Source organism: Lygodium microphyllum, chromosome 5 (genome assembly GCF_053477565.2).
Source record: "Lygodium microphyllum isolate KBCC chromosome 5, Lygodium_microphyllum_v1.1.10, whole genome shotgun sequence".
NCBI lineage: Eukaryota > Viridiplantae > Streptophyta > Polypodiopsida > Schizaeales > Lygodiaceae > Lygodium > Lygodium microphyllum.
The window spans coordinates 6,618,949-6,635,086 of NC_141139.1; the positions used below are offsets into that span (position 1 = coordinate 6,618,949).

A 16,138-nucleotide genomic window follows, 5' to 3' on the forward strand; every position below is an offset into this window, starting at 1 on the left:
TGGACCAAATAAGAGCAAGTGAAGAAGGCATGCAATGCCTTTTCTTTGACACAAAAGCAGAGATATGTAGACATGCCATGGCTAGATTACTTCTTTGAGCAATAATGCTACCTACTTTTTGTCTAGAGTTGTGGAGAATATGAACACAAGTAGGTTTACCAATTATAGGCACCCCTTCCTTCCAACCACACCACTTGCGACAAGGGTAGTTCTCAAGAGTTACATGATTAGCAGGGCTTGCCTGGAAAAATCCTTGAAGCCACTTTATCCAACGACATAAGAGAGAAGGGAACATGAAAGAAGATAATACATTTAGAAGGAATAGGAAATAAGAGATTATATTTAAAAAAATAATAAGAGAAGAAGAAAACAAACAAAAAAAAGAAAATGTAGTAAGAATGCACCCATTTTCACATCACCTAAGGGCCCTCAAGTTGGGAATATCCTACGGTCTTGGTTGGCAGGCTCCACTCATAACTCCCTAGCCCTTTGCTCCACCACATAGACTCAGGGCCCATCAAGGGTAGGACACCCCAGGTTGCTTGACAGACCTGTCACCTTGACTAGGTTCTCAAGTGTGGGGCAATACTTTGAGCTTATTTGGAATTTTCGACCCATCTCCCAATTGCACCTTCAAGAGCACAAACCCTCACAACATAATAAGATAGCCGCATCCCCCAGGGAGTCCACTACCTTTGACTATAGGTTCACACAATGGCAATAACCAAAGACACCTACGACATTGGTGGCCCATGCAACATTGCCTCCTACCTCTCCTCAACCTAGACATCCACTAATATAACCACCCCTCTTTCCTTGTGCTATGATGAGAAATCAAGCATCACTTCCATTTACCAACCCCTCCATGAACCACCAAGATTGGCCACATAGCGCTACCCACCAGGTCGTAGAGTGCCATGGGACTATCACATGTCTAAGAGGGGGATAATGTGAACCCCTTCTTAAAAGGCACATATAAAGGCAAGGTGAGTGAGAGACCTCAGGAAAAAATTCAAAAATTTAGTAAAAGTAAAAGCAGACACAAGAGTATCTCTCGTCACTTGTAGTTTTGATTAAAAATTATGTTATAGTTTATTTTGAGAGAGAGTTGAGGTCACTCCTATGCAAATTGTAATATTATTTAAGTAAAGCATCATGAACATAGAATTTCCAACTTGATAAAATTGGAAAAGGCTTGTAAATGGAAAAGAGTGTATTCCAAATGAGAGAAGATGGTTTGGGCCACAAGGGTGAGAGGGTGCCTAAAAAAGCAAGGCCATGTATAAAAACTTAAAGTTGAATGGATAAGTTGATTTTTGTGGTAGGCAATCTTGTGGAGCTCTCTTCTTTCTTCTTGCTTGAGAGAAAGAGGAGAGGAGAGGGGGAGAGTACGACATAGAGTGAGAGAGTAGTGCATGTAAATCTCTTGCTTCATCATCATCATCATCATCATCATCATCATCATCATCATCATCTTTACGAAGCATATGTAGCCATTGAATCTATGGAGATGCACCCCACTTGAGTTCTAGAGCCATCGACAAGGTTTGTCATAGACTATAACGAAGAGGTAAATAAGTGATTTCACTATGTCATTCGTGAGAGCATGCAATGTTTATGTGAGAGGTAGCTATAGTTGTGTTGTTTGAAGCACTTGAATCAATAAGCATTCCATCAAGTTTGGCATTTGAAGCTTGGAAAATCTAAGGTAGCGAGGTAGAAGCTATGGAGGGTAAGAGGGTTGAGAAAGAGAAGCACACAAGAGAGTTTAGTGGATACAATGAATGGTACACTTATTCTTTGTTATCTTCACTTATACATGATTGCAAAATGTGTAATTATAAAAGGGGAACTAAAGTCTATAAACTCTACTTCCACTAGAATTTTTCATCAATGACTACTATGGATATAAAAACATTACCCACTTATGTGGCAAATGCTTTAAGCGTGCACGAGACAATTGACTATGATATAAAAAGGCTTGTTATAGAGTAAATCCATATAGATCCATAGCCTAGCAATACCCTAGACTTACCTACATGAAGGGGGTGATAGAATCATATTTGAATTTGACAAGTTGGAGCTAATGGAAGGTTTAGATCACAATGAGGCTAGAACTAACACAATTGTAAACGTCTCATTTTTTGATGTGGAAGTTGGGTGAAGTGAGTTCCCCTTAGAAGATGAATCCTTGATAGCCTATAAAAAATTGGAATGAATAATACAAAGGAGAGTGATGCTAGATTCCACAATCCAAAGGGGTTCAAAAATTTGAAAAGGGACTTGCTTGTCCACTTGCGTCTAGTTAAGCATAGAGAGGAGAAAAGACAAGAAAAACCAGATGAAGTTGATCAACAAAGAAATCCCCAAGATCTTTCCAAATTGTTAAAAAAAAATAAGAACGTTAATCAATTAATAGTAATGTTGAAAGAAAAAAGCGAGATCAATGGCTAGTGAACCAATAGAAGGACCAACAAAGGTAAAGGATGTGAACTTAGTAGAGGATGGAGAATCACCTAAACTAGTATAGGTCACCAAAAATATCATTGAGGACAAGGAAGCATGCTACAGTAGCAAGCACAAGTCTACCACGGGTGATCTTCCAAGCAGAATACCCAAATGAAACATGAAACCCAGCATCATCAAGCTGCCTTGCAAACATAAGACTGCGTGTAAGCACATGTACATGACGTATATCCTGTAATAGAAAAGTAATGCCAGTAGAGAACTGCAACCGTACATCCCCAATGCCAACAATAGCAAGTGACCTGTCATCACCCAAGCGAACTGAACTAGAGACAGTGTAGTAGGAGTGGAACCACTCATGGCATGGTGTAACATGAAATGAAGCACCAAAATCCAAAAGCCAGCACTGCGCATACATAGAGTGAATATCGGTCAATGACGTAGCATCACAAGAACTAGCTGTAAGTATGTACTCCCCATCAGAGTCATCAGTTTGCATGACACTTATATCCTCAATCTTCACATTGAATTTCGCAGGCATAATGCTACAATTAGAGGACTTTTCATGTACTTTGTCTTTCCCCTTCTCTTTGCGTTTCTCATTGTGCAACTCATGACACTTTGGGTGTATATGACCCTTCTTGCCGCAATGATGACATTAGCATTTCTCCCACGAGACTTGCTGCGTGACTTACCATGCGACTTAGACCTAGACTTCTGTGAGTCTCTGCCATGGCCATTCCACGATCATTTTTACCATTACCAGCTCTGCCTCTAATCGTCAAAGTATGCGACACACGAGGCATCCAAGTTTTTATGGTTGATCTCTTCCTACAAAAGAGCACTCTCTACATCGAGCAAGTTCAAAAGAGTAGCAGGAGTACATAAGGCAATGCGGAATACATCCCATGACTCACTCAAAGTCCCAAGCAAAAACAATGGAGTAACCTCATCTTTAAAGGTAATACCTTGCGAAGTCAAGTTCTTGAGAATAGCATAGAACTGGCTCAAATGAGCAGACATTGTCATATTCTCCTGCATGCATAGGTCCATAAGTTGCTTCAGCAAATACATTTGACTTATTGGACTTTTCTTGTCATAGAGGTTAATTTTATCCCAAAGCTGCCAAGCGCTCTGTGCTTCCTCAACCACATTGTAGTGCACCTGTTCAGTGAGAGACAAGATGAGGGTGGACTTGCATAACTCATCAAGCTCATCCCATTCGTCATCAGTCATAGTTTCAGGCTGCTCGCCATGCATCCTTAGTAGCTTTATCTGCGATTTTTGCACCAATACGTGTCAAAATTAGATGTTCCAATATGTATAATTTGTACCATCAAGCTTACCGATATTAAAGATAGCACTGTTCAGTGGAAGAAGAACCCATAATGCAGTCCAAAACAGTGTAGACAGTTCAAAACTGCATGTTTTCTACTGGTAAACAACCAAAATACCACCAAAACCAAGGCAAAATGACCACGAACTGATAGCTAATGATACTGCCCACCAAGTACCATGAAAAGTACATAAAATTAGGATGATTCAGCATGAAAATTCAACATCAGTCCATGCATAACTGCTTGCTATAATAAATTACAACCAGGTACAATGAGAGCAAACTGTAGGCAAAATCAATGCACCAAGTCAACCACTGACTGTCAAAGCATAACTAGCATCAAGCGGGCATAAATTAGCATATGATAATCATACAAACATCGAGCAAACACCCAAGCATGTCAAATGAATCCGTTAGTAAGTTGGCACACCCCTTGTATAATAGGGCAAAGTGTACACAACATTGGTAAGACCTGACACAAAGAGGTGTATGCTCAGGGAGTGCAAAGCCTAATTAGCATAAGTACATGTATGCAGACAACGCCATATTAACCATGCAACATCCAAGTGAATAAGATCCCAATCTTAGAAGACTCAAAGCTCAATAGCATAAACCACATGCTCAATGTCTGTTAAGTATCCAACGATGCTTCCACTAGCACAAAATCCGTATGGATCAAGCCAAGAAGCTCAAGAAAGGCATATGAGAGCACTAGAAACGAAAGATTCAAGACCAAACATCAATAAGACATCACGAGCATATAGGCTCTATAGCCTCCAATTAGAGCATCCATAGACATCAAATGTATCAAAAATACAACTCTAATAAGCCAGAGATATCCCAAGTAAGTTCTGGAAATCGAGATGCAAGCCAAGACAAGGCACTAGTAGCAATAAGCTCCAAACAATATAACTAGCATGTAGTAGTCGCATAGGCCAAGTATATCAAGACCGGTCAAACATATGTAACATAGTGCCATATGTACATCCAAGATGGAGTATCAAAAGCATTCCAAAGTCGAGCTCAAGCTCAAATAAAGATCCAGAACCAAAGACAAGCTCGATATCGTACCTCGAAGGTTAATACTTCATTGCATATCCCAAAGACATAGCCCAAAATCGATAGACATAACCAAACATGAAGTAATAAGCTTCAATCCACTGTTGTACAATAGTGATTTATTGTTTAAAACTGAGTATTTTCAGTAAGAAAACCAGTCCAAAATGATGGCATAATATGTGCCTTGCATCCCCTTAACAATCGGGCATTAATAGGTACCAAACCGATTAAGTAGAAGTGCCCAAATAAGCATAGCATTAGATGCCAATGTTACTTCTGCATAACATGACTGTGAGACTGTTGTAAATAGTCTTGGAAATGTACAAATTAGACCCAAATCTGATGCCAATGATCAAGGAGGCTTCAACACATGTTAGAGATTATTGCTAAGTGCATTGCCAAGCTCAAAGAAGCATGACATAACCATCACTGAGGAGTACATGAGCTGCGGTAGTATGCTGTCCAGATCAGCAAAAAAAATGACACAAATTTGCTGATGTATGCTTTTGCTAATGTGCATCCACATGGTATCAATGGTAATGGTTAGAGGCTCCAGGGGATGCCCAGGGAGGCACACAACAAGCCTCAAGTGCCCAAATGCAAGAGGAAGCAAGATACAAGCTTCAAGGGTTGGCTGCCCTAATTGACTACAACCTGAGAATTGAATAAAAGCACTGAAAGAACACTTCAATATCTTTGTACCAATGCCCTGAGGGTGCCTCAATAGGCCGGGAAGGTGCTTAGAAAGCCGAGAAGTAATGGGAGCTTGGGAAGTTCGGCTATGGTTGCTGAGAAGGAGACCTAATGCTGTAGGTATTTGAATGGAAGCTAAGAATGCCATGAACCAAACTCCAGAAGTCCGGAAGCCTTGCTCTAATACCAGTTAAAAGGTGAAGGATCGAAGCTTGCTTGGAAGTGAGCTATGACGGAGAGCAAGAGCAAGAAGAGAGAGAGACACAAAAGGGAACTCCAACAGTCACAATGTGTGACTGGGCCTTCCTTTATTCAAACTGTCACTAAAAGAATAAAGAATGAAGTGACGATGAGCGGCGTCTACCACCTATAATGTGTAGTGGTGGGTACTGTCAGTGTAGTAATACATGGGCGGCTAGGTAGAGATGCCTTTACCCCCAACGCCATGACCTTTGCATAGCACTCCAATTGTGAGAGGACTATCTTGAGAAGATATAAAGTGTTCAAGTGATGCAAGAAATATAAACTATCTCTAAATCTTATGAAATGCCAATTTTGGCAAGGCATAAATGAATGTTAGGTCAAATATCCAAGCATAATGAGGAATAAGTTGAACAATGTAGGGGTCAAAATTGATGTGTGTATGACATCCAAGGGGTTCCTTAAAGTAGTACATTTGCTCTATAATAAAAGCAAATGCCTTAAAACACCTTAAATCTTCCTTTGAGGGGAATTGTAAGTCGATCAAATGATGTTATGGACCCGTGAAATGGACTCAAGAAATGCTCTTACAAACAGGATTTGAGGGGGGAAGTCTTGAGACAAGAGGAGAGAGGATTGAGGAGATAGGATGTCTAGAGGAAAGAGGATAAAGAATGGTCCACATAGAAATCTAGAGAGAATGGGAGAGATAGAGAGCGAATTCTAAACCAAAGACAAAAAGTCTAGTGACAAGAGGAGGGAGATAAGTTTGAAGATAAGATCCAAGCCAAGAAATTAAAGAAAGAGTAGAGAGGGGAGGTCTAGAGATAGAGGAAAATGAGAGACGAGAAGTCTAGAGACACACATGACCCAAGACAAGAAGTCTAGAAGTAAGGAGAGAGAACAAGAAGTCTGACAAAAGAGGAGAGAGAAAGAGAAGTCTAGAGATAGACCTAAGACAGGCAATCTAGAGAGAAGAGGAGAGAAGATAAAGTTTGGAGACAATAAGAGAGAGAGAGAGAGAGAGAGAGAGAGAGAGAGAGAGAGAGAGAGAGAGTGTGTGTGTGTACTCTAGAGACAAATAGGACCAAGGAGAGGAAGATTGGATGGAAGAGGAGAGAGAAGGAGAAGTTTGGAGATAGAGGGAAGAGGTGAGAGAAAGACAAGTCTAGAGAGAGAATTCCAAAAGTATCAAGGGAAGAGGAGAGATAGAGAAGCTTAGAGAGAGAAAACTAAATGGGGTGGTGTGTTGGAGTGAAATGGAAAGTGGGCTGTTGTGTTTATGCACAATTCAGTGGAGCGAGGGAAGGAGGTACATAGGAATACACAAAAACAATGCACTTTTATTATCTCAAAGATTGATTGTTGTTACAAGGATTGCCTCCCCCCTCTTTTGATAGGTGTGAGGGAAGGGCAAAAAATCTTCATGTACTATCTAAAGACCCCTGGGTGGTGGGAGGAGATATTACTTAGTCACATAGGCCCCAAAAAATCTATGTCAAGGCATTCCTTGTAGATCAAGTCTAGACTTGCCTCAAGACTAATCCAAGTCTAGAAAGGCTTCAAGCAAAAAATGTAGAGGAAAGTCCAAGGTTGGTCCAGACTCCACCTTTGCTATGTGCAAAAAGTCTATAAACAAAATGTCTTAGAAGAAGTACAAGAAGTCTTTGGACAACAAGTCTCAAAGAAAAAAAACCTAATTAAGCCAAGTGACAACCATTAAAAAGTAAACTAGTAAATTGCCTTGTCCATAACATAAAGACTATTCGTAAGCTATATACAAAAGTGAGGACAACTCGAACACTAGTTGTATACAAGTGTGAAGTACAACTTAAAACTTGTTTTTATGCTATCCAAAAGAGCTTGTATGTGGTATTTCGATGCAATATAGCTCATATGAGGGATTCCCATGCGGTGTACAAGGAAAAAAATGTAACAAACATATGCATACAAATGTACATGGATATTAGACTATCACTAATGAACTAATTGCACATGCACATTTAAAGAGGGCTTCTTACACTATTCTTGTGCATCAATAGTACATATGGCCATGTGTCAATAATATGATTCTTGGTTTTAACCCCAATTTTGGATGGTGGAAAGTAGGAGCAAGATCACTTGGATTCTCGTGTTTTCTTGAAATTAATAAGAGGATATAAGGATATTGCTTGACTTAATACAAGCTTTAAAGCTCAAGTTTGTTATTTAGGTTAAAGGGGCCAATAATGAAACAAGGTCCACTAAAGACAACTTTCTAAACTACAAGGAAAAAAACAATTAAACACAAATATTCTAATAACACATTTAAGAAGTGCTAATGGCTACCCTAGCATGCAAGTTGAATACATGTCTCACAAAACCTACTTTACTATTGGTGTGAATGTATGTAAATCAATTTGTAAACAAAAGAAACCAACTTCACTTTTGCCCAATTCTAATCACCAACTAATCAATATACGAGTGTTCCCAAGTATGCTATATTCCATAACTATATAAGAATTATAACAACTAACATTAGTGTTTGCTAATTCTATAAAAATCATTATTCTATGTTTTCTCCTAGATCTTTACTATGAAATTATGAATAGCATGAGCCCATATTCATTTTGATGATGGTTTACCTAATGTACCTGTTGATTTTCAATCCCATCTTTGTAAAGATGGATATGCAATTGTTTGGGTGTTCTTAGTGGCAGATTTCAATGGACATGCATTTTATGAAGGATCATGATGATGCACCAAGATGACAGTTAATTACAATTCATACAAAAACTTGAGCATAAACCGATGTAGCATTGGAATTATATTTGAAAAGCAAGATATTCCTAAAAAAGTTTTCTTGCTATAAGTTTGTAAATTTGTAGATTCGCTACAAAATATGCTTGGCAATCAAGCTATGCTAATGTTGATTAAGGCTTTGTAGATATGCTAAGAGGTGATAATCTCATGATGTCACGCAATATGTGAAATGATGTGGCAAGAGGGAAACTTTTTTTAACTTTTGAGAGAGAGAGAGAGAGAGAGAGAGAGAGAGAGAGAGAGAGAGAGAGAGAGAGAGAGAGAGAGAGAGAGAGAGAGAGAGAGAGAGAGAGAGAGAGAGAGAGAGAGAGAGAGAGAGAGAGAATCAAACCTTTTACGAAAAAAAGAGAGAGAATCAAATGTTCTTCTAAGCTTATGTACATAATGAACCAAAATGTATAGTCATAAGCCAAATAAAAATGACAAGGTGGGTTATTGAAACTAGCATATTCAAAGATAAAAGGATATGATCCATTCAAAAATGCAAATTAAAACCTAGTAGGTGGAGGGAACAAGTCTTTGCATATATTTCTATATTGCAAGCTTTGGACTTGGAGCTTCAATTTCATTTTCCTAAGGAGCTATGCATTCAACGTGTAAAGGAGCCATTTTACAAAGTAGAAGGATCAAATTTGTTAGCCACAAGTAGCATACCCTAGACACTAGTTAGTAACTTTTCAACCTTTCTTGCCTCTTGCTCCACTAGACTCCACCAATCATCATCCATGACAAGATCCTCGAGGAAGTCATCCTATCCAAAAACCACATTCACATTACAAATGCAAATAAGTCAACAAAAAGTATTTGATTATTGATTATTGACATTTGCCACACAAAATACATCCAAAATAATCACGAAACATTCTTGTCAATGAAGAAAATGCACAATCATTAAATCTTTCCCTGATCATTGAAAGGCTCGATTAAATGCAACAAAGATAAGGCCTAGAGTATTATCTAATGCTCAAGGAGTTCTTCTATTCCCTTGTCACATACACACCTCTAAACCCGAAAGCCAAGTGGTGGATTGCTCAAAATTCAATACGCGTACTCAAGGCCATACATTTGCAAGGGGGGACTTCCATGGCAATGCATACTAGTCACATGGAGTAATTCAACACACGTACTCAAGGCTATTGATACATTTGCAAGGGCTACTTCTATGGTAATGCATACTAGTCACATGGAGTAATTTTAAAAATTGCTGTGTCTTAACTTCGAAAACTTTCTGATTGTATACAAAAGCATTTTGCATAGTTGAATTATGCCACAACCTCAAGTATCAAAAGTATGTCAAAGAGCAACTTGGAATATGGTGGATATGGAGCCCCAAAGGGTTGTCCAAAGACCCAACTCTATGGGTTAATCCTCTCACTAGCTACATGGACCTAGACATTGGAAACAAAGGACCAAATATGATGCACTACAATCTATGGCGAAGGGATCTTGGCATGTAGTGCAAAACAATCATATCCTATCTCCATTTTTCTCGATTGGCGAAGTGCATTCCAAATTGGTAAACCATCCACCATGGTCCTCCATATAAAAACCTTAGCTTTGAATGGTAATAAGGAGTGTCAACGACCAGAGATTGCTAATTGATTTACATGCCATGCCTTGTTAGCCTTTTTGTCCTCCCATTTCTATGCTGTTTCCTCAAATTTTGTCAATATTTGGTGATTAAATCAAGAAACCCACCCACATTTTGAGTCAAATGAATGAAATGGAAGAACATGATAAATGTCATTAAATGAAGTTGTGTCAAAACTAAAGTTGCCTTGTCAATGGCAGTCGAGTAGAAGAGACTGTTGTATGCCAAGGGACTAAATCCTCCTTAGGAAGAAGACCAGCATGTTGAACAAGATCCAGCTGCTAATGAAGAAGACCTTTCAGTCTAGCAAGATGATTTTGAATCTTAAGAGGTCGAATCAAAGATGAAAGCATTTCGAGTGACCCTATTGTGCCAACAACCCCAAAATCTAAGAAAATGAAATGATATTTTCATGTGGCTGCATCAGAGTAGGATATTTGGCCTTGTCAAAGACCCAATCTCATGAATGGAGGGAAGGTCCCACCATAGCCCTCAAAATGTCAGACGACACGGACTAGATCTTCCTAGCCAATAGGCACAAGATGGATCTATGATGGGATATGCCAAGTAAAGTCACGTAGAGTACTCTTGGGCCAAGGTAAAAGAGGAACATAATAAGCATGGGCAAAAAGATAGGTTGTGCCACTCTAAGGAGGACATGATAAGGCTACACTTGAGAATTCCAATAGAGAAACTTGGCATCCAACTTCAGAGAAATCCATTGCAGCAATTATTTAGGTGGTACATCCACGCCCAAATGCTGGGCAATATGACGACGTGGAACTACTTTGCCCTGCCACCCCAATGCCTGCAAATTTGATTCGGTGCAACTAATCAACAATGATTTGGTGGCATTAATATGAAGGCCCGAACCGTGGAAACCAAATTTCTAGTGCCTTACAAAGGTTGTCCCTGCCAGCTTTCAATATCATAATGTTGTCATCGGCCAACACTTGCCCAATAAAATATTGAGTGAAAGGAAGGGATAAACCAGCCACCTGCCCAATCTCAACAAGATGGGACAACATAGTGAGAATCAGATGGGTAGCAAGGGAAAAAAACAGAGGGTTGAGAAGATAGCCTTGTTAGATAGAGCTTGCAAGGGAAAGGACTAAGTAACACCACCATTCAGCATGACGTGCAAAGAGGCATTGCTGCTAATAGTGTATATCAGCCGAGACATACGTGGCCCAAAACCCATGGTTTGCATAAGCTCTGCCAAAAAAAAAGCATTCCAAGTAATCAAAGGCCTTCTCCAAATCTAACTAGACAAGAATAACCTCTTGGTTGGAGTGTTGGACATAATTGATGCCCATCTGCACATTCAGCATATTGTGCAAAAGATTAATGCCCTTAATGAGCCCATATTAATGGAAATGCACAATGGAAGGGAGGTGCTCATGAAGACCATTAACCAAAACCTTTGAAAACATGTTGTACATAGTACCCATCAAGGAATTTGGTCGCCAATGTTTGAGCATCGAAGGGGAAGGGGTTTTGGGGCTCAACTTCATAACCCCTTCTTTTCACGATACATGAATGAGTCCAACAGCCCAAACCTCCTGACACATGGCTGTCAAGGGCTCTCACTCTCTCTCTCTCTCTCTCTCTCTCTTTTTTCCGTAAAACTCTCTCACACACACACACACACTCTCTCTCTCTCTCTCTCTCTCTCTCTCTAGGATTGATGAGCTGCAAATGTTAAAATTAGAAAGAGCCAAGGAGTTGAAAGAACTTGAAAGCCAAAGGGCTACTCCTATCACAAAGTCACAAAGGAAGCACAATCAGAGTAGAATGGATGATCTCCTTCCATGAAACAACCACCTCACTTCCACCAAAAACCATGTAACCTTTTTTCCATGACAAAATCCCTAGACACGACCAATGTAACCATGGATACCAATAGTTGAACAGCATAACAGCATTCCACCATATCTTCTAGATATGCCAATGGCCAGTATAACATGGAAATTGAAAGAGGCAGAGATGCTCTAGCTGCAGGCTAGCAATCAATGACATTTGACTACATATTAGGACCCTCCATTGGATCAAGGCATCATATATAGGCTTATGTGGTTACCATTTATTCTATTACAAATAATCATCTGCAAAACACACTTAGTGAAGTCAATTGTTATATCAATATATGAAAAGAAGGGATGGCTTCTTTTCTCACCTGACTGTTGATGGTTTGAGAGGCTGAACTTTCTTCCATGCTTTCAATTGTGTTCACTACTTCTTCCCACCAAGTTTCTTCATCGTATGATCCTTTATGAGAACCCGTCAATCCAGAAGCATCATCAGAGGTATCAGCTTTATTCTCTAGGAACAAGCGAGAGAATGATTCAGCAGAGCAAGCTTCATAGCATGATTCCAAAGCTGTTGATTGGGGGAAGTCTAAGGGAATTGTATGATGAGGGATGGGCCGCAATGGTGACTTGTAGCCTGCAGATAGATTTTAGAAATGAGATTCCATGACCATCTTAAACTTCCAACATCATATTGCATTGATAATTGTACTCTTTCTCATGTACACCATAAGAAACCTATATTATATGGTTTACAGCATCCCTCAGAAATGACAATGCCAAATACCTCGACAGTCTGGATCATGACACTTCTGATAATATCCTGCTGTTCGGAAATCCACTATATACATGACTGCCAAACAAATACAATAGTTGAGAGTTGATTAAATTTACTTTGCCTATGTAGCTACTAAATAAAATTCAGTTTGGCACTACCATGGTTGCTTTTGTGCTGCCTTCCTATATTTTCACAGTAACGGTTTCCTGTAATATTATATACCACAACTCCATATTCTGAAAACCAGTACCAACTTCGGATTTTTCCTGTGGAGCAGATAAATTTTTTGTTATGTAGTAGGTCAGGTTCTCTCTGCATTAAAAAAATACTGACAGTTTTAAGTGATACTTTCTATTGCTTAGCATTTGAATTGAGCCAATTTAAAAGAAGCTAACTGTGATTCTTACTGCTATCTTAAAGTTCATTGCCACATTGTAGTTATTAGATTCTCTGGGTGAAAATAATCAGCCGAAAAGAAACCAGGTCACAACCTGCACTCCCTCCAATGCATGCAATTGACTCAATAAATGTGTCAAGTTCTGGAAAAGGAGATTTTCCAGCAGTGCAAAATTCTACGGATTTTGTCAAGGAACGTGAACTTATACGCCAAATTGGCAGAAATTCTCCAGAACCAGCTGCCTGTAGTGACCAAACAACCCCATCAATCAGACAGTGAAGTGATTCAGGTTTTCTGCAATATTTCATTTCAAAAGATTTGATATAAGAAATGGGCATAGATACCTCTGAACCAAAGGTAAGTAGCCTCTCACAATCTTGGCTAACTCTACATATGAGAGAATCCATAAAAATCTCGTACTCACTCTGTGAATAAAGTGACTTTAGAGAGGCAGAAGACCTCATCACTAAGCATTATATTGAATTGAAAAATAAATCATGGAGAGTAATGACTAGTAATGAGAAACATTTTAAATGAAAACCTGACTACGAGTGTTTTCATATTATGCTTGTATTTGCATGATCTGAGGCCTCTCACAATCTTGGCTAACTCTACATATGAGAGAATCCATAAAAATCTCGTACTCACTCTGTGAATAAAGTGACTTTAGAGAGGCTGAAGATCTCATCACTAAGCATTATATTGAATTGAAAAATAAATCATGGAGAGTAATGACTAGTAATGAGAAACATTTTAAATGAAACCTGACTACGAGTGTTTTCATATTATGCTTGTATTTGCATGATCTGAGGCCTCTGCAATCATGACAGTAGTTTTATGCACATAAAAAGTAGCTTATCATTGAGAAGTATGGTAATGGGTTAAGGAAACATTCCGCTAAAAGGTTTCTAGAGGAAAACTCTTAGAGGTATGTGAAATCACAGGGACATCATTCCTGTAGTGCAATGTGCATAGCCAACGACTGTCATTTACACCTCTCTCTCTCTCTCTCTCGTGAAGATAATTGAATTAAGCAGTAAATATTTACATCAGACCATCAGGTCAGCATTGAAAATAACAGACATAAAGGAAAGTCTACACATACTCTAACATAGAAATGTCACACAGAAAAAACAACTGGTGTGGAGCGAACAGTATCCAGCTAGGGAGCAGCAATGTCAGGAAGAACCAGATCAGCAAACACCATAGAGGAGATTTTCCACAACACTAAACCACGAATTCGGTCCACATGACCATGAATGCCAGATACTAAGTCAAAAATGAAGCCATTCCAAGTATACCAAATATGCCACAAGGCTGTCCATCTAAGGAAATCGAAAAGGCAGGAATAATCTGAATGCTAAGAGGTCATGGAGGTCATCTTTCCCATAATCCACGAACGAGCTGATATCTGGTGCTGAGTCAACAAGAACCACACACGGGAAACAAAACTTCAAATTTGTCTCGCAACAAGGCAGGAGACAAAAAGATGAAGCATTGTCTCATCACATGTAGTACAGAATACACATCGACCAGTAGAGATCTTGCGAGCACGCAACACATTCCCAGTAGGAAGAGCCCCAATAAGTAGCCTCCACATAAACACTTTTCTTTGATATGGAACCTTAGATTTCCAGAGCTGGATGAATCTATCCTACCACTTCTTTTTGCTATCCCGAATATGTCATACTTTATTAGCCTTACTTGTGACCCATCTCTTAGCCTCCACCATCTGATGATATATTTGGTTAGCTAACCTTTTCTCGAAATCATCAGGAATCACAAACATTCAATCACGCCAGGGAGACAATAGTTGTAATGCAAGCAAAGGATAGTACCTTAACAGTCTATTTTGTAGGCCAACCAAATATCATGATATCCTCTAGGCACCTGAAAGTGCTGACGATTACGCCGAAAAGAATAAAGACGGGGCTGCCTTGGAATGACACCATCAAGGACTGTCTGCAACCCCAAATGCGCCATCCGATTGAACTTGTCTCCTCGTTGCAAATCTTTATTAGACCAATCCAACAACCCAAAGGTAGCCAATACTTCATCTAGCAGGGAATTCTCCTCACAAAAAACAGGAGGGCACCAAACTGCAAAATGTAACATCGCCTGCCAAGATGTGATCATATGGGAAAGGAGAAAAGAATGGGAAACCTTAATAGATCTTGTGGAGTTAAGCACATGCCACCAAGAAAGATGAATAAACATGCTACCATGAGAAAAAGTTTTGCTATATTTATCTAGAGATGACTCTCTATACAGAGTGCCTACAGAAGAGCTAACCTCAAAGCAGCCATATGAAAATTAACATCCAAAAGAGTTGCTCTCCCCATCCTTTTAGGAGTAGTCACATACTGCCATGAAATCCACACCTGGCCAAAGTGATTTCCTTTCTTTTCCCATAATATGAATCGGATAGGTTGAACCAATTCCAATAGGGACTTCTTGGTCCAAGGAAGCAATGGCAAGAAAAACGAAATCATGTCGATCATAATGCATTGAGCAACTTTAAGTCTCACATGGAGAGGCCAGCCTTGAGACTTCTAGTACATAAACTGATCATGAATATGGGATGCCATCCAATCCAACAAGGTACGAGGAGCTACCTGCACACCAATAGGATAACCCAAGTGTCTAATTATGCTTCCCTTAGGAATCACAATACCATTCTAGCCCAAAGCCTGGAAATCATTTTCCGTACAAGAGAGCAGTGTGGATTTTTGAGCATTAATATGAAGTTCCGACGCCATAGCAAAAAGTTTCCACACTACCATTGCCCAATTAACATTCGAGCGATCAGCCTTAAGAAACATAAAGGAATCATCTGCCAAAGATTGACCCACAAGTTGGGCCCCATTGGGAAGAGAAAAACCAACGATCTCACCTTGATTGGTGGACTTATCCAACAAAGAAAGCATCGGGTGAGTGACTAATGCAAACAACAAAGGGCTGAGAGGGTAGCCTTGCCGAAGAGACCGAGAAGGCAATTTCATCAGTG

At 39.5% G+C, this 16,138-nt stretch overlaps 1 protein-coding gene across 2 annotated transcripts in view; it reads right to left on the reverse strand.

Annotated features, from left to right (window-relative positions):
* Positions 1-8,912: 8,912 nt before the first annotated feature.
* LOC148035483 (DNA primase) overlaps positions 8,913-16,138 on the reverse strand; it is a 170,644-nt gene continuing 163,418 nt past the window's right edge. For both annotated transcript variants that reach the window (XM_087677444.1, XM_087677445.1), the window contains exons 9-14: positions 13,476-13,556; positions 13,226-13,373; positions 12,893-13,000; positions 12,744-12,809; positions 12,325-12,593; positions 8,913-9,308 (exon numbers count right to left, since the gene is read on the reverse strand). In XM_087677444.1, the coding sequence (XP_087533570.1) occupies positions 9,213-9,308; positions 12,325-12,593; positions 12,744-12,809; positions 12,893-13,000; positions 13,226-13,373; positions 13,476-13,556 (768 nt within the window). In that variant the 3' untranslated portion in view covers positions 8,913-9,212. The remainder of the gene's footprint in view (positions 9,309-12,324; positions 12,594-12,743; positions 12,810-12,892; positions 13,001-13,225; positions 13,374-13,475; positions 13,557-16,138) is intronic.